The sequence below is a fragment of the Benincasa hispida genome, unplaced genomic scaffold, assembly GCF_009727055.1.
Source record: "Benincasa hispida cultivar B227 unplaced genomic scaffold, ASM972705v1 Contig544, whole genome shotgun sequence".
Lineage (NCBI taxonomy): Eukaryota > Viridiplantae > Streptophyta > Magnoliopsida > Cucurbitales > Cucurbitaceae > Benincasa > Benincasa hispida.
In genome coordinates, this window is record NW_024064913.1 from 348,250 (window position 1) to 374,573 (window position 26,324).

General features: G+C 32.1%; 1 protein-coding gene and 1 long non-coding RNA gene across 2 annotated transcripts; one reads left to right on the forward strand and one right to left on the reverse strand.

The window, feature by feature from the left end:
• Window positions 1-938: 938 nt before the first annotated feature.
• On the forward strand, window positions 939-8,227 carry LOC120069670. Its single transcript, XM_039021452.1, has 7 exons — window positions 939-1,427; window positions 1,950-2,191; window positions 2,283-2,405; window positions 2,564-2,680; window positions 2,766-2,945; window positions 4,308-4,449; window positions 7,574-8,227. Exons 1-7 carry the CDS (start codon window positions 1,046-1,048, stop codon window positions 7,747-7,749), a joined length of 1,362 nt encoding a protein of 453 aa, XP_038877380.1. The 5' UTR covers window positions 939-1,045; the 3' UTR covers window positions 7,750-8,227.
• Window positions 5,553-7,600, reverse strand: LOC120069671. The gene is made up of 2 exons (XR_005479626.1): window positions 7,469-7,600; window positions 5,553-6,715 (listed from the first exon to the last, which is right to left on the reverse strand). It is a non-coding gene; the product is annotated as an uncharacterized LOC120069671 (long non-coding RNA).
• Window positions 8,228-26,324: the final 18,097 nt, after the last annotated feature.

Genomic DNA, 26,324 nt, shown 5'->3' on the forward strand with positions numbered 1-26,324 from the left:
TATTTTCGGTTTCTTTTGCTATATTTATAAATTTCAAAAGACCATTCCTAAATTTATCAATTTAAAAAAAAAATTTAAAAATATATTTTTGTCTATAACCCAAGCAAAAAACTTCAATGGTATCTAATTGAGTATACCTCAACTATCAAACTGCTTAGAGGTTGTATTTCCCCATCCCACGTATTATATAAAAAAAAATAAAAAATTATGTCTCGTTTGATAACCATTTTGTTTTTAGATTGTGTTTTTAAAAATTAAGTCTATGGACACTACTTCTCAATCAAAATTTCTTCATTTGTGATCTACTTTTCACCAATAGTTTCAAAAACCAAGCAAAATTTTGAGAACTAAAAAAGTAATTTTCAAAAAAGTAATTTTCAAAAAAGTAATTTTTGTGTTTGGAATTTAGCTAAGAACTCAATTATTGTATTTAAGAAAGATGCAAATCATTTTAAAAAATGTAGATAGAATATAATTAATTTTCAAAAACAAAAACAAAAAACCAATGTGCTGATTGGTAACCATTTTATTTTTTGTTTTTGTTTTTGAAAATTAAGTGTATAGATATAATTTCTTCCTTTGTTATCTATTTTTCACCAATTGTTTAAAAAATTAAAACAAATTTTGAGAACTAAAAAAAAAGCTTTAAAATGTTGTTTTTGGAATTTGGAATTTGACTAAGAATTCAACCATTGTATTTAAAAAAAATATACACATTATTATAAGAAATGTAGATGATATAAGGTTAATTTTCAAAAAAAAAACAAAAAACCAAATCCAAACGGACCAAAATAATTACGTTACATTTTTTTTTCCTCTAAAAAAGTTAGAAGAAATTAGAAAACTTATTATGAACATCCAAAATTTACTTGTAGCATTGCGGAAGCAATTTTGTGAACGTGCCGTTAAGCAATTGGCCTTTCAAGAAGAGACAATTTTGAAAGCTCAGAAATCAGATCATGGCCGATATTTCTATACCCATTGAATTCCAAAAAATTTGGTACACACGAACTGGAAGAATATGCTGTTCCGATCGGACTGAGCCATGGGATCCCCATTTCAATGGAGTTCATCTCTTCACACTGCTCCAATCAAGCTCAAATCTCCCATTTTCCCATCCTCCCCATCCAATTTCATCTTCTATTACTGCCAACGATCTCCTGTGAAGGATTCCTCAAATCGTCGTTGCGCTGTTTGTGCTCAAAACTCCAATTCCCCGCGGCCCAAGAATTCGAAATCGGTCCTTCTTGGCGATTGCCAAGGGAATGAGCTTGTTCGGGTCTCTTCTACTCCGGTTCGACGGCCTAACAGTGTAATTTTCTCTCTGGTGTCTTTATTTGATAAGCGTTCTCTTTGGCGAAGGATCTTTTTTGCCTCGAAGAAAGTTAGGAGTATCATTTTGCTCAACGTCGTCACAATTGTTTATGGTGAGCTTCTCCTTGAACATCCCACGTTTCTATTAGATCAATTGTTGATATCTGAATTAATGGTAAGAATTTCGAGCAAAATTATGTAAGATATAACTTTGCTGAACCGAAATTCGTACAGTTCTAGGGTTTAGGGGTTAGGAAACTTGTGAATTGTAGGCTAATGTTGTCAACATAGCATCTTTCTCGCGAGTCACTATGTATACTATTCTGTTTCTAGTATGATTGTGATAGTAGGGAACTTGTGAACTATTAACATCTTAGGACAATTGTATTATAATTTCAGTTATCTTAATGGAAGTTATTTTCTTATAAAAAGAAGAAGAAGAAGAAGAAGAAAAGAAAGTGAATAAGTTTTTTCTCTCTATCATCTATGGTTGGGTTCGCTATAAATACAAAATTTCACTACTAAAAATGTTAGCTACAAAAGTCTTGCAGTTTTCTTCTTTTCATATAATAAGGAATTCCTTCAGATCTTCAACTAAAATACCATTCCATATTTTCAAATCTTGGCTGCTGAAGCTAGCAGCATTCCAGTTGTGAAAGAGGTTGAAGAATTAGTGGATCCAGCAACCTTCAATGTTGTGCGGTTTGCTATGACTGCTGTTCCATTTGTTCCACTTGCATTGTATAAATGGGATGATGCCGAGATCCGTGATGCTGGAATAGAATTAGGTTTCTGGGTTAGTTTAGGGTACCTGATGCAAGCATTTGGACTTATAACATCTGATGCTGGGCGAGCATCCTTCATATCAATGCTCACGGTAATATTTGGAATTATATGTAGGGTACATTGGGTAGTAACCTTTGTTGCTATAATATTATGTACTAAGGTACTTGTGTATCAATAATCAGGTGCTTGTAGTTCCTTTACTTGATGGACTTTTAGGGGCTGTAGTTCCTGCTCGTACCTGGTTTGGAGCTCTCATGTCAGTCATTGGAGTTGCAATGCTTGAATCCAGTGGATCCCCTCCTTGTGTATGTTTAGTCTCAAAATTATTTGATTACCAAATAACAAACTTGTAATAATTGGTAGAATTTTATCAATAATTTATAAGATGTCTGATTGTTCTAATTTTAAAATTTGGATATATGTATAGACATCAAATTCAATTAATTCTTATGATTTAATTCAGGTGGGAGATCTTTTGAACTTCTTGAGTGCAATATTTTTTGGTGTGCATATGCTAAGAACAGAGCATATTTCACGACGTATAGATAAGAATAAGTTCTTGCCACTCCTTGCATATGAGGTTAATATATTCTCTTATACAGTAGACGAGAGGCAGTAGTGTTACTTTTGCTGCAGAGTTTGAGTGATTTTAGTTACTCTTTCAGGTTTGTGTTGTTTCTATTCTATCGATGCTGTGGTATTTTATTTGGAGATGGATTGATGGAGCGGAAACAATTATTGAGTCATGGAATTGGAAAACATATTTAGATTGGGTGTTCATGTTTCCTTGGGTACCTGCTCTGTACACAGGCTTATTGTCCACTGGTTTTTGCCTATGGCTAGAGGTATGACTTCTCGTTTTATCTCTATATAAAATTTTAAGTTCAGTTTTGCTTTTCCTTTGAGTTACTATTTGATTTTACTAATCCTCTGTCTTTGGTGTTTTTGCATTTCTTGTATTTATTCTGTAATTTAATTGCCTCAACGGCCTCTCCTGAGTGCTAAAAGTTTTCTTTGCTAATTATAAAATGAATGTTTCTATTCAATTTCTATTCCAAAGTCTAACTTCTTTACGCTGTAACCACGAATTCTTTGTTGTTTAGCCATATTAAATCAGTGAGGAGGATGTTGAATTACCAACTATTTCAAGGGAAACATTAGGATTTGAATCCCAGGGAATTGCTCTATAACATCACATACATATTCTCTTTATCAGTTTCTTTTTTATTTTATTGATTTTTACTTGTTTATTATTTAGTTCTAGTATTTTACTTTTCTCTACCGAGGAAACTCGAACTTCTCATCAATAGATATGAAATATTATAAAAAACAAACACAATCTTCCAAAAGAGAAACTTCATGCAAGTCCAACCTAGGACCCGTAATAAAATACGTACAAAGAAAATCATTCAAGCAAGCCCAAAAACCAACACAGAAGCCCATACCCACCCAAGAAACATTAAGGACAACCATAACATAACTGAAAGTGCAAGGCAGACACCCCAAACTGACAACAGAATTGACGGACTATATGTTTGTGCAAGTCGTATATAATTGAACACCAAAGCTGCCACTTTCCATTCAAATTTCAGTAATGTGCGAACCACTTAAAGCCCTAAATCACCTCAGTGACGTCCAAACCATTAAAGCAAATCAATTAGCATGCAGGAAATAATGTCTTCAAAATCCATCTCGTACTTTGTATAGATTTTGTTACCTACAAATAATATCTATTACATTGTTTTGACTTTTGAAACGAGGAGCAATAAACGTGAGAACTTTTTTCTTCCTCTTGAAAATCTACAAATATTTGACTTTATATAAGTGTACATGCATGCATTAATGTTATTCATCTGTGCACACATATGAGTGTGTAGTTGAAATTGTTTGAACACAAAAATGCTGCATATGACATCTGTAAGTGGTAGATGTATGCTGCATGGCAGTAGTCCTCCTTACCGTCATACTTCTTAAGCCTCCTCGAATAAAATATCAGTTTATCAAGCAGATGAAGAAACAATAGGTTCATTCTGATGAAAGAAGTTATAAATTTACAATTATAGTCTACATCTACTGAAATTACTTTGTGGAGTGAATTTTGAGCTTCTTTCATTTGCTTAATGAGAGTTATCTTTTCCATCCAACAACAAAAAGTTGAGTCAATCTTAAGCTATGACTTCTGAGCAAAGCAAAATATGATTCTTCAGATGGCTGCCATGTGCGATGTATCTGCCACGGAAACTGCCATTATTTACAGCTTGGAGCCAGTCTGGGGTGGTAGTTTTGCCTGGATCCTTCTTGGTGAAAGGTGGGGATTGACTGGCTGGATTGGTGCTGCCCTGGTGCTAGGTAAACTTCCTTTCAAAATTAAAAAATTCATGAGTGGAGCTATAGTTTTTATCGTTCTTTCCTTATGATTTATTATGAGTTGTAAATGCTTTTCCTTAATGTTGTCAGTAATAAACTTTCTTTTTTTGATACACTGCTGATAAATAACTGAACAAAAAAGAGATGACATCTTCAATTTTGTTTCTACTTCTCTGACTCTTTTTTCTTCAATTCTTTCTTTCTTGAATTTCCTTTCAATATCTACCTTTACAAACTTTGATACATCTTTTTAATCAAAGAATTGGAGAAGAAATTTTTTTAAAAAAGTTGAACAATTGAAGGAGAGTGCTTGGGTCTCTTTGAACATATGTTCAAGGCGATCCAAGGTGCACAAGGCGAGCACCTTAAGGGTACTTGTCCACAAAAAGACAAGTCCACAAAAAGGTGAGAGGTGCATCTGGGATTTTGATAATTAAAAAGCTCACAAAAATATAAGTCCACAACTCCAAAGTAGATGGTTCTAGATGAAAACTCACAACTCCAATGTAGACGGTTCCACATGCAACTAAAAAGCTCTAAGTTTGATTTTCTCTTTTTTAGTCACTTCATGTGGTTTCATTTCGGAGCATACAATGTGGAACCCCTTCATGTGTTTATGAAGATCTTCACCTGCTCATCCACGAAAGAAAGGGAACAAATAAATAAGCCATATTTAAGTTCAAAATCACCTACAATGTTAGGAAATGTAATGCTAAGTGTCGCTAGCTATTCGAGAGTTCTCTCTGCTGCTTTGTCTGCCATCTCCTCCTCAAGTTCTTGATATGGAAGTGTCGCTGCTAGCCATATCTATATTTGCCTTCTCTCTAAGATGATGTTTTCTTTCATTACTCTCCTTTCTCAATATACACATTGTTTTTTCGATTTTAGGATTGCACTACAATTCAATATTTTGAGAAGGATGACTTAGAAACTTTATAAAACTGAACAACACATTACACGAATGAGAAACTAAAATGGTTTCTCGACAATGATGCCACTAGATTTTCTTTCTAGGCATTGATATAAGTAGTGTGGAAAAGTTATGCTTGCAATGCAGTGCTATCTTAGCAATAAAGGTTGATAGGTTTTTTTTTTTTTTTTTTTTTAAGTTAGACAACGAGCTTGCCCTAAGCCTGTGAATGAAAGGAAACTCAGATCTATTGTTTATTAGTACAACAAGGTTGACGACATAATTTGCTTAGGCAGAAATTTACAGTTTGATTTCTTTTCTTGACATTGGAGGTGCAACTGAAGTATAAAAAATGGGTTGCTGAAGTGAAGCTGTTGGGATATGATTTTGAGATTCAACATCGACCGGATTGGAAATAAAACAACAGATGAATTGTTGAGACTATGGTCGGTGGCAGAACTAGCTTCCCTCATGGTCCAAACCACCTTTGATGTACGTTTACTCCAAAACAAAGTTCAAAATGATAAAACCCGACACCAATACTATACCAAGTACTGACATATAACAAGGGAAATTATTGGACAAAGAGCAATTGGTGATACCACAAACTTCCTTCTTGATTCCTTCTATATTGCCTACATTTCATGATTTTGTTTTGACAGGGAATTCAAGGTTTCTTAGAACCCATAAAAAACTAACGAGTGAGCTATTTCATAGTGGTATGAAGGTCGATGTAAAACAAAACAAAATATTGGCATAACAATACTTTCTACATTTCGGACACCACCCTGTTCATAGCTGCCGTGTTTTCTTTTGCCAAGGACAATGCATTTCGGTTAGCCACACATTTTCTTCCAAGGTTATAGCGGCCATGTCTTTTAGGTAGGTGGTTTGCTTGCCTTGTCTTCCTCGCTCCATGTTGGATCATGACAGAATCTTTATAAGTCATTTCTGGACCATTGTTTAAACTACAAAGGCACCCAATTTTTATGACTACGTCATTCCATCTGCAAACGGATAGTCAAGCTGATGTAGTGAATGGCAACCAAAGAAGTGGAGTCAATGGATTCCTTGGACAAAATAGTGGTATAACACGACTTTCCACATTTTGAACACCACCCTGTTCTTTGTGTTTTATGGTCACCGACCACACCCCTATTGTTGTTAGACAACCATAGGAAGTCTTCATAACAACATCTTGGATCAGCATCTTGTAGAGCAAAGATCTCACTTTGACTACTCTCGAGTCACTACCCTCAAGTCTCACATCTTGTGGTTGCCACAAATGCGTGATGAAATATTAAATCTCGCCACCTCACAAATGTCCTCTGCCAATTCCTAACATATTTGAAAATCATATTATTCCGCTTGAACTAAATACCCAACAAAATAGCAAAGAAACGTGGATGTCATTGCCCCTCTCCCTAAATGCTAGAAAAGACCGCCATCTCTATTATGCGCCCAACTAACATAGAACAACCTCACCAATGATCCCAAAAGTAGTTTGCGAACTGGCAATCCCACATCAAATGATTCAAAATGCAGAACAACTTTATGATCCCAAAAGTACTTTTAGAATTTTCTTCCATATTTCTGGTTTGTGTGTTGCTAATTGATTTTTTGTCGGAGAGTTTTGAAGGATGAAAACCTAACATAATAGTTTTTGTAGAAATCACAAAAAATAGAAGGGAATGGTATATATTGTTGTGAGAAAAACAAATGACAGCAAATAATCAAAGAAGAAAAAACAGTACTCAAATTTATGTGGTTCACAATGGTGTGTTAGGATCCGGGGGCTAGGAGAGAAACTGTTTTATTATTTTGAGGAGAAAAGAGTACAAAAAACAAAAATAAGAATGTAGGGAAGTGTTCAAAGTGTTTATATATGGAAACTCGTGCTTAGTCGCACCAAGTACCAATTCACATATATATTGACATATTTCATGGTTTAACTGAACTTTGATTTTGAAAATAAATGAAAGAATAGCAGGGCATAAAAAAAAAAGGTCCAACCAAAATATTATTATCCTCTACCCTATGCTGATGGTAAAAGGTTTATCAGATTATGAACAAAAGAATAGCTGATTGTACCAATAACTAACGTATTCTTCCTTTGCATCTTGTTCTATGAGATATGATGTTTGTAGCCATACTTCTCAAGACAATTTACAGTGTCCTTGTGATTTTGATATGCAGCTGGAAGCATAACAGTGCAGATATTTGCATCATCTGCAACAAAATCTTGCAAAGATGAAAGAAGCAAAAGCAGGGAAGTCCATGGCCTTTTGGGTTCGGGTGATGATCGGAATTTGTCGACCTCCCCAATCGTTATAACGAGAGTCAAGAATATTGTAGATCATTTGAAGAAGTAAGGCATATTATTTAGGGTAAGTTATAAGTTTAGTGTTTCTAGGAGGTCCCCCAACTTTTAAGTAATGTCTAATAAGTTTCTAAACTCTCAATGTTGCGTCGTATAGGACTCTAAACTTTTAAAAAGTGTCTAATAGGTCTATGAATTTTCAATGTTGTAATCGAATAGATCTTAGATCTATTATAATCTCTATAAAGTTGAACGACATATTAGACACAAAATTAAAAGCTTAAAAATTTGTTGGACACAAAATTGAAATGTTAGAGATTATTACAATATTTTTTAAAGTTGGGGGATCTATTAGATAGTCTCGAAGATTCAAGGACCAAACATCTAATTTCTGTAATATATTTACACAAATAGATATAGGTATAAACAATAATTAGAGCTATACCTATGAATATGTAGATGTATGATGTATATATCAAAGAAGTGAAGTTACTAACAAGATATTACAGTAGCTTTATCCAAGTTCCTGATTTTGAACCGTGCAATATTGGACCTGGTTGCTGGTGGGTACGCATCAGCCACTCTGTATATTAAAAATATATCTATTCAAATAAATTGGATTCATTTACTCAAAATAGTATTATAGTAATAATAAATTAGAAAATTTTAAATTTTTTTCTCAATTTCTAAAACAAAACAAGTTTTAAAAAATTACATTTGAAAAAAATTCATATAAATGACCTACTTTATGAAACAATTATTTTTCTTTTTTATTTTTTTAATCTTTATGAAAAGTGAAATTTATGTTATTACTTTTGAGTTAAAACGGAAAGCATCATGAAATTTCTCGTTGCTCACCTCTATCTTATCTGTTTTTTCGGTCCGTGAACATGGAATTAGGGGGTTGACCCGTGATTGGATGGTTGGAACAAAATCTATAGGATTAAGAAACCAATCCCATGGGTTTTGGATAAGATTTTTTCCTAATGAATGCCATGAGTTTGGCGGCTGTTGATAATAATTTTCGGTTGGTTGTTAGTGATTGTTAGCAACGATCAACTATCATGAGTTGACTTAATGGTAAAAAATGAGAGTTTCAATAAATGGCTAAGAAGTTGTTTAATCCATGGTGGCCATTTACCTATAAATTAATTTTCTACGAGTTTCCTTGATATTTAAATATTGTAGGATTAGGTGGTTGTCCTATGAGATTAGTTGAGGCACACGTAAGCTGGTTCGGACACTTACGAATATAAAAGAAAAATATTGTTAGCAACAGTCAAGATCGACCTTTGTTAGTGCGTTGTATCATTTGAAGATTCATCTCCTTGAAGAATATTATACTTGCTTTTGATTATTCCACTTTGTTGGAGAGTAAATTCATGTTGGCAAAATTCTGTCAATAAAGAGTTGTCAAACTCTCTTTCATGATCCCTCATTCAATCCATTTTTATTTCTTGTTTTCTTTGAAGATACAAACATAGTATCTGACACATTGTAAAAATTTCTGAGTTGTCCCCCTACCAACCCAATCCTAAATAGATTGAGAGAAATCATCAACCCATGTAGAAGTATATTTGTTTCTTCTAAGATTTTCAAACAGAATAGGACCCATTAGATCTATATGATGAATTTTGAGAACATCATCAGTGGGAAGTTGTGGAAGTTTTTTGTGAGCTACTTCGATCTATTTGCCAGCCTGATAAATCACCACACACGACTCCATCTTCAAAATGAAGACAAGGTATTCATAATATAACTTCTTCTAAAATAGTTTTTTGGACTGAACAGAGATTAACCTGACCATGTTTCTTGTGCAAGAGCATGACTTCATTGTGCTTAAAGAAGTTACAAACAAAGACAACATTAGGAATCCCAAGTAGCAATTATCGAAAGAAAAAATACATGGTATTATGAGAGATCTTTTGTTGTTCGTCACCAAACATTGACCTTTCGAGAAACTAACTAATAACTCACAAAAAGACCTATCTTTATGCTTCTAATCCCGCTCGTTTATGATAGCAAGCTCAAACGTCTATATTTGAAGGAACTCGAGTAAATTTTGCATTTAGAATATTACGGTCATCCAGTGTTAATTTTGAGCTATTAGTAGCCATACCGAGCATCTAGATTTTCAAGGGACAAAAAATGGCGAAAAATGCCCCAAAGAAGACTTGGTGCTACAGTGCCAATAGTAGAAGGCAACCATCAGGGCTGGTGTTGCGGTGTTGCCCTCTGGTGCTATAGCACCCATCGATCATCAGGTCTGTGTGGGCACGAGGCAAAGGGATGTACGACACAGTGCTACGCGTTACACGCGGAAAGGGTCCTCAGTGCCACAGCGCTACCTCGTATTTTATAAATAGACATTTTCTGGATGTAGGGTTTAAGATTGATCCACGATAGTTGAAAAGAAAACTTAAATATTGGATGTTGCCCAACTTGCGCATAGTCATGGTGTGTCAACAAGGTTCTTTTTCGAATTTTGGGAGTAGGAATCCAATGTATATTTTGGGAGAACTAAACTTTCTTGCTTAATACATTGTGATTTCTTGCAACTTTAAGCGTGTGGCTTAATTAGATTTGTGTTTGTGAATGGATTGATGCCCCTACCAACTTATGCATGTCTTTAGCTATAGGTTCAAGCTTGAACATTTCCCCATGTTTGTCTCGCTTTAATCATTGTAGTAGTAAAAGTTGAATCCATGTATGTTAGGAATATAGGCTAGCCATAGACCTTATATGCATGTTCAACTAAAGTTCAAAGAACAAACTAGTTAGTTAATTAGGTAATTCAATTAATTAGCTGTTACGATGGAACCTTTAACCTTAATGCAAATGTTTTATTAACACCTATATGGATACTATTGACCCCAGTAGGACAAAAGCATTTAGTTCCTACCAAGTAAGTTGTTTTGTACTTGCTAAATCAAATGTATGTTCAATTAAGAGATTCAACGATTAAAATTGCATCTCATTATCAATTGCTCCTAGGCTAGATCAATCCAATTTTAGGTTACATTTACTCTTTATCTTTTATTTTTCCTACTTCATTTCTATATACCCACAACCCCTATTAACCGCTTTAACTAGAGAACTAACTTAATGAAACAAATCTTATGCTTTTCTGTGGATCAACCCAACTTACCCCTAATACTACCTATTAGTAGTAGAAGTTCTAATGATTAGTATTATAAATTTATCTGATTGGTAATATACGACAACATTTAATCCTGTCACTAACATTTAGGCCTTGATCACATAACTAACAAATACTGATAAAATTTGTTGTCAAATCATCCAGAAGCATGTCATATTGGAGAAAGAGAAGACCAGAGTATTGAATTTTTCCTCTACCAAGAATCTTTCTTTTTGCTCCGTCACCAATGATGACGACCAGATTCACAAGATTGAAGATTTGTTACAAAATACTTCTCACCTGTCATGTACCTAGAGCATCCATTGCCAAAGCACCGATCATATTTTTTCGACGACCTAAAAGATGTTAGTACCACATTGTATCGAACTCTTGTTTTTACATGCCATTCTTGTTTTAATATAAGAGCTAAGGGCTTTTGAATATTACTTTTCCTGACCTATGTAGAGGATAACTAGGACAAATTATTATATAAACCTAGCAATTTAAGATAACAAGGTCTAATATGAGCTTTTTACTACAGTGATGACATATCCACACCCTCTTGGCATGTTTTACAAACTTCTAAGAAGATGACTGTGTAGACATTGAGGACATATGTATTGACATTTGCTTCTGGTTACGCCTATAAAAAATCTTTTATTTTCTCTTAGAAATAGACTGTTTGTCAACTCTTTTCTTTATTCCGGAGTATCCAAGACCTGTTAAATCAAAGGATTTATTACCTTGAGATGAAATTTTATCAGAATCATTCGTTCTTGAGTTTAGCATATTTATAGATTTATACACATATTCCAATTTGGTATTGGCTTGATTCAGCTCGTTTTTTTATCTTAGAGATAATGGTCATGAGTTAATTATCAGAAAGAAGTGACTCAAGTCTTTCTTTCTGAACATCAAATACTTTTATGTTCTTTAGTCATTGTTAATGTAAAATACAATAAGAATTTTCAATTGATTCAAACGTATCTTATTCTTCATCGCTAGTGTCACTACATTCATTTTCTTTATTTTTGCAGAAATGAATGTCCTTGGTAATGTGGCCGACAAGGCTTTGACACCTTTTTCAGTTTTACTACTATGTTCAGAGTCTTTATTAGAGAAAGTTAACACATAGCTCTTATTTTTCCGTTTGAGGTAATTTGGATATTCAAACTGATACATTTCCCTGCAACGAAAGGATTCTCTTTTATTTTGAACAATATTTCTTGAATTATCAACATCAACTTCTGATTATGATATTTTTAAAGATTTGAAGATGCACTTTCACTTTCTTTAGCATGTTGAGATTCAAAATTTCTAGATTTCTTTTCAAAGTGCTTCAGAACCTTGTTAAACTGTTTAGGTTGCAAAGATATTGAGCCTGCAAGAGATTCTTCTAACTTTGCAGTTTTACCATCAGACTAGTCACTTACAGAGGATTGTAGCGCAATGCCTTTGTTTCTCTTGTCAAGTTTCCCATCATAAGTCATTTCAAAAGAAGCAAGGGCCTAAACAATTCATCAACCTTCACTATTGAAATGTCATGGGCTTCTTCAATGGTTTTTACTTTCATATCAAACCTTTTTGGCAAAGGTTGAGAACTTTTCTAAAACTAGTTTCTCTATACAACGAATCTTAAATTCGGTAATCGTTTCATTTTCAAGCACTTTTAAAATTTTGAAATTAGTAGTCACCGTAATATATTAAATATTTTGTATATTTAAAATAAACAACATAAGTTTATTAATAATACATAAATTTTCATTGATCCAGTTCATTGAACTAAAAATAAAACTTAGTGGTTTTATGTTAAAAGAATTTAACAAAACTCATTTTTACATTTAAAGTGAACAATTTTATAATTTTTACTCTACCACCATAAACTATATAGGTGGTTTGGGATGTCAAATCGTTGTGTCTTTAATCATTCAAAATTAATTTATTATTTTTTTATGCAACCTTTTATATTATCAAAATTAGATTTAAAGGATTGGAAACATGTTTTAGAGTGATTTTAAAAATGAAAAAAATGATTTTAACTATTTGATAATCACTTCCGAACATGCCTTATTCCCTTTTTCTTTTTCTTTTTGCCCTTACATAGTTTTTTTCTTATTATATAAAAAGAAACCCATTAGTCATGCAGAAAGAGGTTGCTTTTTAAACAAAAATAAATAAATAAATAAAAAAATCGGAAGTTATTGGCACAATTAGCAGAGAGAAAAAAATCAAACAATAAAGAAAGGTTAGAGACTAAATCGTTCAGACATACAAAGTCATTTGAAACAAACTTCAAATTTAGAAGACTAGAAGTATAATTTACCCTAAGTCAAGACCATAGGATTTAAAAAATGTAGTGTCCCCAATGATGGTATCTATAGTACATTAGTAACTTTTACTGGGTTCCTTGTTTGGTAGAATCAAATTATTAATTAATTGATGGAATCACTTTTTAAATTCTAGCTAACCTATTTAGGTTTTGTAAAAATCTACTCTTTCCATAACTATTAAATAAATATATTATAATTATATCCTTTCATATCAATATATTTTTTATATTTATTTTTAATTTTTAATTGATTCAAATATTTTATAATTATTAATTTCCTTAAACTTTTACCAATTCATTTCGATCATATAAAATTTTTAAAAATATATATTATAACAAATTATAAATTAATTATGAACGTGAAAATAATTAAAATAATAAACATACATTGGTTCATATAATTAATTTACATCAACTTAGTATTAATTTCGTTAATACCATAACTATGTTTTTCTAATTTAAAATTAAAATTTATCAAACATTATTGTGTTAAAAGTTACCGGAATCCCAAACGAACTCTACATTCTATTTGTTTTTTATTATTGTTTTTAAATAATAATATATAGCTATTTATTCATTTATTAATTTTCCTTCCAACCTAAAATAGTAAGCTTTAGATAGACTTTTTTTTTCTTGATAATCTTTTTAACCCAAATGAGAGATATCCTTTAAGATTGCTTCTGTATCAAGGCTAAAGTTGGAAATGCATTGGATAGATGAATTAAAACACTTCGATCAGATCAAGGTGGAGAGTTTTTGGATTCGGCATTCTAGGACTATTTGATAGAAGATGGAATCGTTTCCCGACACTTCACACCGGGTACACCTCAGCACAATGGTGTAGCAGAGAGGAGAAATAAAACCTTGTTGGACATGGTTCGTTCGATGATGAGTTACGCTTCCTTACCGGACTCATTTTGGAGTTACGCAGTGGAGATTACGATTTACATACTCAACTGTGTTCCTTCTAAGAGTGTTGCGAGAACACCTCTGGATTTGTGGAACGGGCGTAAAACTAGTTTACGCCACTTCCGCATATGAGGTTGCCCAGTACATGTGCTTGAGGCTAATCCCAAGAAGTTGAAACTATGGTCGAGGTTATGCCTCTTTGTAAGTTACCCCAAGGTACATGAGGGGGTTATTTTTATGATCCGTCGGAAAATAGGGTGTTTGTTTCCACAAACGCTACTTTTCTAGAGGAGGATCATATTAGGGAGCATAGTCCACGTAGTAAAATCGTGTTACATGAGCTTTCCAATGAAACTACTGAAACTTCAACAAGAGTTGTTGAAAAGCCTGCTTCATCAAGAAGAGTTGTTGATGATAGTTCATCTAGTAGGTCAGTTCTACATCAAGAGTTAAAGGAACCTTGAAGCAGTGGGAGGGTTGCAAACCCACCCGTTCGATATCTGGGTTTCACGAAAATCCTAGCTATGGTAGTAGATGACGATGTTGAAGATACTTTGTCTTATCAAAAGGCAATGGAGGATATAAACCAGGATGAATAGGTCAAAGCCATAGATCTTGAGATGGAGTCGATGTACTTGAACTCAGTATGAGATCTTGTAGATCAACCTGATGGGGTAAGACCTATAGGTTGTCAATTGATCTACAAGAGGAAACGGGGTGTTGATAGGAAGGACACCTTCAAGCCTCGACTTGTGGCAAAGGGTTATACCCAGGTAGAGGGAGTCGACTATGAGAAGACTTTCTCGACTGTTGCCATGTTAAAGTCGATCCTATCCTCCTGTCCATTGTCGCTTATTATAATTATGAGATCTGACAAATGGACGCCAAGACTGCTTTTCTGAATGGCAATCTTGAGGAGACCATTTACATGGTGCAGCTCAAGAGATTCATTGCCTAAGGTCAAGAACAAAAAGTTTGCAAACTGAATCAGTCCATTTATGGGCTGAAACAGGCGTCTCGATCTTGGAACATTCGGTTTGATACTGCGATCAAATGGTATTGCTTTAACCAAAACGTTAATGAATCTTGTGTCTACAAAAAGATCGTCAACGGTTCAGAAGTTTTCTTAGTGTTGTATGTAGATGATATCTTATTCATTGGGTATGATGTAGGTTTACTGACTGCAGTTAAGAACTGGCTAGTGATCCAATTCCAAATGAAATATTTGGGAGAGGCTCAATTTGTTCTGGGTATACAGATCTTTCGGGATCGTAAGAACAAAGTGCTAACACTATCTTAGGCATCGTACATTGACAAGATATTGCTCAAGTACTCGATGCAGAACTCCAAAAGGGGCCTAATACTGTTCAGGCATGGAATCACTTTTTCTAAGGACATGTGTCCTAAGATGCCTCAAGAGGTTGAGGAGATGAGATGGGTTCCATATGCATCTGTCGTTTTACAGTTTGATGTATGCGATGCTCTGTACTAGGTCAGACACCTGGTACGCTGTGGGCATAGTCAGTAGGTATCAGTCTAACCCAGGTCAGGGTCACTGGACCGCAGTTAAGAACATTATAAAGTATCATAGAAGAACGAGGAACTACATGTTCGTGTCTGGATCTAAGGATTTGATCCTTACTGGATCATGAATTCTGACTTTCAGACTGATAGGGACTTCCGAAAGTCCACTTCATGGTCAATTTTTACTCTAAACGGAGGAGATGTAGTGTGGCGAAGCGCTAAGTAGGGGTGTATCACCGACTCCATTATGGAGGTCGAGTACGTAGCAACCTATGAAGCTGCTAAGGAGGTCGTCTGGCTCAAGAAGTTCCTGACAGAGCTGGAAGTTGATCCAGATATGTTTAGGCTCATCACTCTCTATTGTGACAATAGTGGTGCTATGGCGAACTCCAAGGAGCCCAGGAGTTACAGGCGCAACAAACACATAGAGCGAAAGTATCACCTGATCTGCGAGATAGTGCATCAAAGGACGTGATCGTGACGAAAATCGCTTCGGAGCACGACATTGTTGACCTGTTTACGAAGGCTCTCACGACCACAGTGTTTGAGGGTCACCTTTAGAGCATGGGTCTACAGGACCACCCGCGGCTGGACTAGGGTTAGTGGGAGATTTTATTGTACTGGGCCTTAGTGCCCTAGTTTATTGTTTTGTACTAGTTTATGTACACCCTACTCGCTTTAGGAGAAATGAGTGATTGTTGGGGATAATGCCCTAAAGTCTCATGTCCTGTAGTTTGTAAACATATTTTGTACGAACGCTTGTGATGTATAATATATGATATTTTCTTCACTACTTGACTTTGCAAATTGGAAGTTTCATTTGCTTTACCACAAACTAATAAACTAAAATCCCTGTTATGTAACTTAAGCATGTTTGTGGTGACATACAAGTGGATCATGTCTTAAGTGATAACCAAAATGGTCTGTAGTATATGGATATAAGAGGAAAACCTTATCCTGGTAACTCTACGGATGTGACCCGCTTTGTGGAATAGTTACAATTGTTGTGACTTACCACAGATGGTCTGATTCTGATCATTCATGTGAGGACATTTTTAGAACGAATTCATGGTGATATATGTGAACTTATTAACCGACCAAGTGAACCATTTAGATATTTTATGGTATTAATAGATGCATCCAATAGATGATCACACGTGTGCTTATTATCAAGTTGAAATCTTGCATTTGTAAGATTACTTGCTCAAATAATTAAGTTAAGAGCACAATTTCCTGATTATACAATTAAGACCATTCGTCTTGATAATGCTGTGAATTTATATCCCATGCTTTTGATATTTATTGTATGTCAATTGGGATGGGTGTTGAACATCTTGTAGCTCATGTTCATACACAAAATGGTTTAGCAGAATCATTTATAAAACGTTTGAAACTTATTGAAAGATCATTACTTATAAGAGCTAAACTTCTTTCATCTGTATAAGGACATGCTATTTTGTACACGGCGTTACTTGTACGCATTACGCTAATAGCTTATTATAAGTACTCGTCATTATAATTAGTTTATGGTCATGAGCTAGATATTTTCCATATGGGAAGTTTTTGGTGTGCAATATATGTTCCAATTGCTCCACCACAACGCATTAAGATGGGCCTCAAAGGAGGTTAGGAATATATGTTGGATATGATTCCCAATCAATTATTAAATATCTTGAACCTTCGACGGGTAATGTATTTACTACACGATTTGCTGATTGTCATTTGATGAGAAAAAATTTTCAACATTAGGGGGAGAAATTAAGAAATTGAAAAAAGAAATAATATAGAATGCATTGTTATTGTCTCATTTAGATCCCCGTACAGATCAATGTGAACTTGGAGTTCAGAAAATAATTCATTTGCAAAATATAGCAAATCAATTACCAAATGCATTTATAGATGCAAATAAGGTAACTAAGTCACATATACCAGCTGCAAATGTTCCATAAAAAATTGATATCCCAACACAACAAGTAGTCATATGAGTCTGGAACAAGCCAGAAGCGTGCTAGACTAATGAGTTCCAAAGATAAAAATCCTTGAAAATGAAAAATAATTAATAGTGAAAAAGACTTGTTGAGGATGTAAATACCCATGAAGAAATTTTCGACATGACTAGTGAGGATGGTGAAATACCTAGAAATAACAATGAGATTTCAATAAACTATGTCATTACAGGAAAAAAAATGGAATCAAACTAATGTAATTATTGACAACGTTTTTTGCGTATAATTAAACTCACTTTCAAAATGACAGGTTTTTGGACTGTATTCCAAATACCAGAAGGTATCAAACCTTTGGGATACAAATGAGTATTTGTGAGAAAAAGAAATGAAAATAATGAGGTCATAAGATACAAAACAAGACTAGTTTTACAAGGTTTTTCACAAAGACCTGGTATTGATTATGAGGAGACATATTCTCCACCGGTGGATGCAATTACACTAAAATATTTAATTGGCTTGACTGTGTATGAAAGTCTGGATCAACTAAGATGTTTAATTGACTTGACTGTGTATCACTATCGTTGATAGCTTCTAACTAATAACATGCTAGTAATGATAGCATCTAGACATTTCACTCACACTTTAGTTCGAGATTCAACTTTATTAATTAAATTCACTAAGATTGGCTATCAATGATAGACTTTTATAAGTTGATATTAACCATGAAAAAAACCATCAAAGATTAAGCTATCAATGATAGAAAATATTAGTGACTATCATTGATAGACTTTCATTAGTGTCTATCAATTTTGAAAGATTAACACTTAAAGCTATTAGTGGCTATTACTGAGAGACTTTTATCATAATTATCAATAATAGACTTTTATTACTAATAGACTTCTACCACTAATATCTAACCTAAATTCAATATCACTAATACACGAATATGACTAATATCTATCCATGTTCTATCACTAAATCACTAATAATTGTCATTATCAATACACAAATAGTACGATACACAAATACACGAATATTTCAATACGTGCCCTTCAATTTGAGTCATCTATGCCCTTTTTTCAAGTTTATTCGAATAAACATCATACTCTTAAAGTCCTATAAAATGAAAAAAACTATTGTTTTGTTTGATATCGTTCACATTTCTCATTGTTTCAGAAATAAACTTGTTTAATAATTATTCTCATTTCTTATTTCAAACTTTTAAGAAATGTTTCTAAAAATGGTGCAAATTTGTGGAGTAGAAAAAGTAGTTTATTTCAAATTCATTTTCATTTACTATTTATTTTAATGTTTTGTTATAATAGTCAAATTTAATGATAAGCTTGTTGGTGTTAAGTCACTTATGAATTGGATATTTTCAAGCTTTGGGTATGAAACTCAGTCTCATAGTTCTTATAAAAAAAAGGAAGAAGCAAAAATTGGATAAAACAAAGAAAATTAATAAAAAGAAAGAAAGGGGAGAAGCAAAACTGGAGAAAGTGACGATTTTTTTTTTAAGAAAAAGAAAGAAGGAAAAATCAGAGAAAGAAAAGAAAATTAAAAAAATAAAACAAAGGAAAGGGAAGAAGCAAAACTGGAGGAAGGAAATAAAAGGAAAAAAAAAAAAGGAAAGAAGAAAGGAAAGAAGAAGAAAATGAAAAAATAATAAAAAAATAAAAAATAAAATAAAGGGAAGAAGCAAAAACAACAAAAATAAAATAAAATAAGAAAGAAAGAAACAACAATCGGAGAAATGAAAGAAAATAAAAAATGAAAGAAAAAATGAAAGAAGCAAAAATCGAAGAAAATAAGAAAATAAAAAATAAAAATAAAGGGAAGAAGTGAGTGTGCAACAAGACAAGACAAGAGAGAGTGAAATTGAAAATTAGAAAAAATTTAAATATTGACTAGTTAACATTTCTATATTTATAAATATTTTAAAGAGGTAATATATTCTTAAATTTTTTCCTCTTATTTTACTTTTTATTACAAATACTCCTTAAAAAATTAAGCTTACATATTATACTTTTACCTATTGATTTATCTAGTTTGTTATATATTTTCAATGATTAAGCTAATTTTGAAAGCTAATTCTCTTTTCTATAACCATTTTGTTTTTCATTTTATATTTTAAAAAGTTAGGCTGGTTTTTACACAATTTTAACTAGTTTATGATGTATTTGATTTCATTTTTTAAGTACTTAATTTTAAAAAAAAGTCATTTAAAAAAAAAATGAAGTGTTTGATAACCCCTTAAAATAGTTTTTAATATTTTCAAAGTATATTTTAAATAGTTTTATTTAGAGAGTTTAATTAAAAATAATTTTTTTTAATCAATCCAAAAAGTTCCTTCCACTCTACTAAAAAACGCTATTTGAATTTAAAAAAAAAAATAAAAAAGAAAATCATGTTTTCAATTTTTTTTGGTTTTTAAATTTAGGTTCGTTTTTAGAAAACAAGCTAAAAAGTAGGTAAAGAAGTAAGAAAACTATATGCAAAAGTACCTGTTTTTTTTCGTATTTTTTGTATTTTATACATATTTGTATTAATGGTGTTGTAAACTTTAAAAACAAAAATTAAAAAGAAATAGTTAATATTACAAAATGAGGCCTAAAACAGTATTCCTTAAAAACTTATGTTTTTTTTCCTTGGAAACTAATTTTTCTTTTTAAAATTGGATTAAGGATTCAAGTTCTTAGTTATAAAAGATGAAAGCCAAGTAAAAATGTTGTAGGAATTAAAACAAACATAATTTTTAAAAATTGAAAAAAATAAATTTAAAGATCGCATTAGATAATCACTTTAATTTTGCTTCTGATTTTTGAAAAAAAAATTTATAAACTCTACTTTCATCTTTAAATATTTTTTTGTTATGTCATTCACTTTTTATCAACACTTTAAGAAATCTAAATAATATTATGAAACTAAAAAAAAAAGTAGTTTTTAAAAATTTACTTTTGTTTTTACATATAAAAAAATTCAAATGTTTCATTACGAAAAGTGATAAGAAAATTGGGAGTAAACAAACATAAAGTAAATAAAAAAAAGTATATATATAAAACTAATAACAAAATGATTATGAAATAGGACTTAAATAGTTATCAAACATGCTTTACTTTGTTAATTTTAAAAATTTAGCTCAGATTTTGAAAACACTACTAAAAAGTAGACAATAAAATAAAGAAATCAATAGGTAAAAATTTTATAAGCTTCATTTTAAAAACCAATAATTAAGAACTAAAAACTCGTTTGATAATGATTTGTTTATAGTTTAATGTGCTTTTGACATTTATTCGTATTTTCTCTCAATTTTTCTATTATAGCTATTGGGAATTGGCTCAAAACCATGAAGGTTATGTCCAAAGTGGATAATATCCTATCATTATGGAGATAGTTGGAGAATCGTTAATTTTGGTCAAAATTTAGAAGCAAAACAAGTTTTTGAAAACTATGTTCTCTAGCCTTCAAAACATAGCTCTTTTTTTTTTGCTATTAAAAGTTTAATATTTTTTAAAATAGTTTTTCTTATTTTTTTTATTTTTGAAAATTTCCTAAAAATTTAAAAGCCAAAATTATTATTTACTTTTTCAAAATATAATAATCATTTGAAAGGTAGATGTGAAATGAAGTTAAAAGTCTAGACATTATCCCAACATTATTATTGTTATTCCATATAATTTTGGATGTAGTTTGACCTAATATTCCAACATATATTATTGCAACCCCTCGAGATGAAAGATTATTGATGGAAAAAAAAATTGAGGAATTTCGAATTGTTTTTGTTGAAACAAACAAAGTCAAGAATTCAAAAGTAGCCATTATTTATGCAAGGAATTATTCAAAAAAGACGCACAATGTGGGGATAATTTTAAACCAAATGAGAGAGATATTTCATACTTTACATTTTATATCAAGTAATACATTTTAAACGAGATGTGGGAACATACAAATATATAATTATAAAAAACACACATATATATAATAGAGGATAGAACTCCCATACAACTTGTATAGAGAAAAACAAAATCAACGGTGGTAAATATAGCAATTAAATTCAAAATATTAGTAAATATAGTATACTATAAAAAATAATTATAAATATAATACAATTTAAATAGTTTATCAATGATATACCATATCGTTGGTAGACATTTATTAGTGATAGACCATATCATTGGTAAGAGTCTATTAGTAATATAAGTCTATGCAGATAGACTTTGTTATATTTGCAATTTTTTTAAAATTTCTATTATATGCTTGATTACTATCGTTAAAAATGTTATCCATTGCAATTATTCAAAAATAAAACTATACATATTAAGTATTCTTTTGGTTTTTCATTATATAAAAGAAAGAAAGTTGCTTTATTTGAATTATTATAGGTAATTATTTTAAATAATAAAATTACGAAAAATATTTTCGAATTTAGAAAAATATTACATCTATCAGTGATAGATATCGATAGATATCTAGTAATATCTATCACTGATAAATGTAATATTTTATTATATTTATAAATAAGTTGATTCAATTTCTTATATTTGAAAACAATTCTTACGAGGAGCATTATACATTTCGTTTTATTAAACTATTTCTTTTTCGAACTTTAAAAAACAATAAATAAATTTAATCCTTCTTCAAACGAGCGTGCGCCAGAGTGTGGGTGACAAATGACTATAAAAAATATATCTTTTAATCTAATATAATAACGTTAGTGATAGGTGTTTATGTACTCCATTTCTTTTAAATGGTACTCCTTATGCTTTATATTTTTAAATATTATTGCTTTCCCTTTAATAAAAATTTAATTTTTAAAAAAAACGTTACCTTGTATAGATGAGAGAATCTGAATCTAATGACTTCATGTTGTTTCTATAAGACAATTTTACTCACTCTACTACTTGAGTCTCATGATTTAAGAACAATGTGTTTACATTGATTTTCATGTGTTGATTTTTTTTGACATTTTGGTATTTTTTATTTTTTCCTCGTGATTTGCTTTAATATTCATGTTTCTACTGTTCGATATTGATAGCACAAAAAATGTGTTATTTTAGTGCTTAATCTCACTTGTTTAGGAAGTTAGAACTCCCATTAACAAAAAAATGGAACCTCCCACAGTGTACAAAATAAACTTTGTAACTGAATACAACCGTTTCTTTTTGTCCCACATTGATAGAAATAGATAAACAATAATTAATCCTAACTCCCACATGATAAAAAATACACTATAGGAAAAAAGACCTACAATAACTTCGAAAAAAAATTCTATAACAGGTCTTTTAAGCGTTTTTCGCAAAGTCGTGACAACCCACGCTATTACAAAATATGAAGCTTTTTTATAGATTTTTAAAACACTATAAAAAATCTAGCCTTTTTATAGAATTTAGTAACATGCTATGAAATGCTTGATTTTTTTTATAGATTTTGCAAACAACATATAACACATTTGATCTTCTAAAATGTAAGATAACATTTTGAAAAGCTATAAAACTATTTTTATAGCCAAAATATGAAGTTATTATTTGTCTATCACAACATTTATTTGGAACTAATAATTATTTAATTAATAAAAGCTATAATAAGTCTTCAAATGTTAAAAATAATTCTTTTCATAGCTTTTATAACTTTTTATAGCATTTTTTAGGAAGAGCTTTTTATAGATTTAATAAATGCTAATATTGCATCATTTAAAACTTATCTATTATGTTCGTGTTGCTATTATTGTGTTGTATATATTGCTACTGATTAAAAGTGAAGTGAAAAATTATTTATGTTCCACGTAATCAAAATGTGTATATCTATGAGATTCATATGGTAAAAAAAAAAAAAAGAGGTATATTAACAAATATAATTCATTTGGAGATGAACAAAACGTAAAGTTTATAGATTATAAAATGTTGATATGCTCTACCACATACATACCAAGGGAGCTAGTTGCTTCTTGATCTAGAAATCGAAAGAACTTTTTTTAAAAAAAAATCTCTAAGGGAGAAAGGCCAAAACTGAAGAGATGGTAGATGAGGCTCTGGAGAAGGCAATTAGAGAATACATCCAACCTATTTTTTCTTCAGCCCATCCCACAATAGTTCATGGTCCAGTCACTGCCAGTAACTTTGAACTGAAGTCTGGCTTGGTTCAAATGGCGCAGGATAATGCCTTAGAGGACACCTCAAAGACGACCCTTACAAGTATACTGATTGAAAAGAGATTTACTGTCGCCTGCAAATCTCTACCAATCAAATGCTATTTATAATATTATGTTATTTATAATATCGAACCATACTCCTACTACTATGATGGCATAGTAATAGTGGTAAGTCTTGGGCAATCCGCAGGAAAACAGGAGTATGAGTTTTCGTAAAGCTAATTTCTAATCAGAGCGGTAAATGAGGGGAGGTTTGGTGTGGATGGTGATAGCGTGCAAAAATTAAAGAAGAAATGTAAAGGCAATGGTAAATGTAACCTAAGATTGTATTAATCTAGTTTCAAGAGCAAGGGAGATTACTATGTAACTTCGATAATTAATTTGTATTAATTAAACATGCATTCGATCTATGCGTGCACAACAATATACTTAGCCTAACCTAACTCAACAACGCTATAGGCAACCAAATCATTCGATTAACCCAAGCAAGCATCCTAAATATCAATTAAAGCCCATACTCTAACTAAACTAAATCCTTTAACCCTACTGGGTTCCAAGCAGCCATATAGAAGTAACAACATTCGCAATAAGCCCTAAGATTCAATTGTGTAATGGGAAAGCTTAACTTAATTAATCAAATTATCTTTAAATTAGTCTAAGCATGCTTCCAAAGATTCGTGCTATGACTCTAAATCCTAGCCCACTTTATTGAACTATTTGCTAATTGGATGATTTAGCAAGATGAAGGAGGAGAGAACATGCAAGTTACGAATCAATTGCGAGAGCAACACATATCAATGAAGAAATAGCCAAACATATATATGTATCTAGAAGTTAAACAATATTCAAGGAAAGCATAAATCAATATAAATTATGTTTAAACCATAAAAATCTCAAGAAAATTACAAAGGGTCTTGCTCTCTACTAGATAGAAATTCTTACCCCATTGATTCATAGACAAACCAAAGAGAGGAGCTCCAATCCATAGTTAATCCCCCAAACCAAAATAAAATCCTAAGTTGAGATAGAAGAAAAGATGATAAAGAAGAAAGAATTTTAGCTCTATCATCGACCTTCATATATTCCACCATAAAAAACACTAAAAAAACAAAAGACTATTTAAAGAAATCGAGGTAGAGTCACGACGCTGGGCATCCTTGTTAAAGCGTGCCACAAGGGGGGTAATAGTGCAGTGCAACATTGTGCGCATGTGCGTTGTGTGTAGAAACCAAGAGCGTCATGACACCACAGGATAGTGATAGCTCTCGAACAAATAGCTTTTTCTCCAAAGATAGCTCTTGAAAAAAAAAACACTGAGTACGACGCCGCTACGCTGTGCTCCCCCAGGAGCAAAATGATTATTTACGTACTTAAAGCTTTGGATGCTTGATATCACTTCAAAAAAGTCCAAATCAAACCCGAGCGATCTATAACACTCCGATGTGTATAATTTACTCGATATTTAAACACTTAAAACCCGATAAGCAAGCGAGATAAGAGACATAAAAATAGCTCTTTTCGAGAGCTATCAAAACACCTCCAACCTAAACTTTGCTTGTTCTCAAGTAGGGCAAAAAAATACATAGATATGAATCATGTGATGCAAATGAGTATTTCTAATCTCAAGGTTAAAGATAACAACAAAATTCATAAAGATAGAACAATTCAAATGCATGTAATTAATTAGAAAATTTGAAACTAATTCCTTATCCCTTATGTGTTTATACATGGCTGATCCTATCTAAGTCTTTACATGCCCTAGAAGGTTTTATTCGACCCTCAGCCCGTTTTCTCCTGCTCTGGTATGAAGGATCAAGCATTAAGCTTTCTACACTCAAAATTGCATTGTAGAACTTTAGGGAACTAAACTATTTTATTCTCTTTTTTTCTTTTCTTACACAAAAGGGGAAACCTTGTCAAGACACGTCGTCTTTGTTTTAGCTTGCCCACACGGGTTACGTGAAAGTCATCTAACTATGAGCAACATCTCATAAGAAGGTACACAAGCTTACTCATTTCTCAAACACACTTTAGCACAGAGAAAAACTACGGGTGTCAAAGCCACCCAATGTTAATCATACCCTTATGAAAGAGGAATAATCCCCTTAAAAATTAACGTAAAAGACTTCCTTTTACTCTACAACAACCTTGCCTTTCTACAACTTTTTTTTTATTGAAGCAGCTTGTACTTTACAACAAGAGTTTGGCAAAAAAAAAAAAACCTAAGAATGTATTACTAATTTGAGTTTCAAATATCTTAATTGAAGGATCCCCGTGAAGGGTCCGCAGTGGAAGCGGATTGTCCCAATTCCAAAAATTTCACATAATACTAAATTTTACTGTAAACATACATTATGCATCCAAAATTTACAGCATGCATATACTAAATAATAGAGAAGAAATAGATAGGGTTTAGAACCCTTACCCTTGAAGAACAGTTCTTCCATTGAAAAAATTCCCTCATACTCCAAATGGGCACCACTGTGAAGAAAACCTTAGTATTCTCTGATTGAGAATCTAGAGGAGATGAGAGAAGGATGAAGATAATCAAATTTTTCATAGAACGTTTCTGTGTTGAGAGAAAGCTCTATATCTAGTTTTTACCAACTGAACAAAATGGGAATCACCTCCC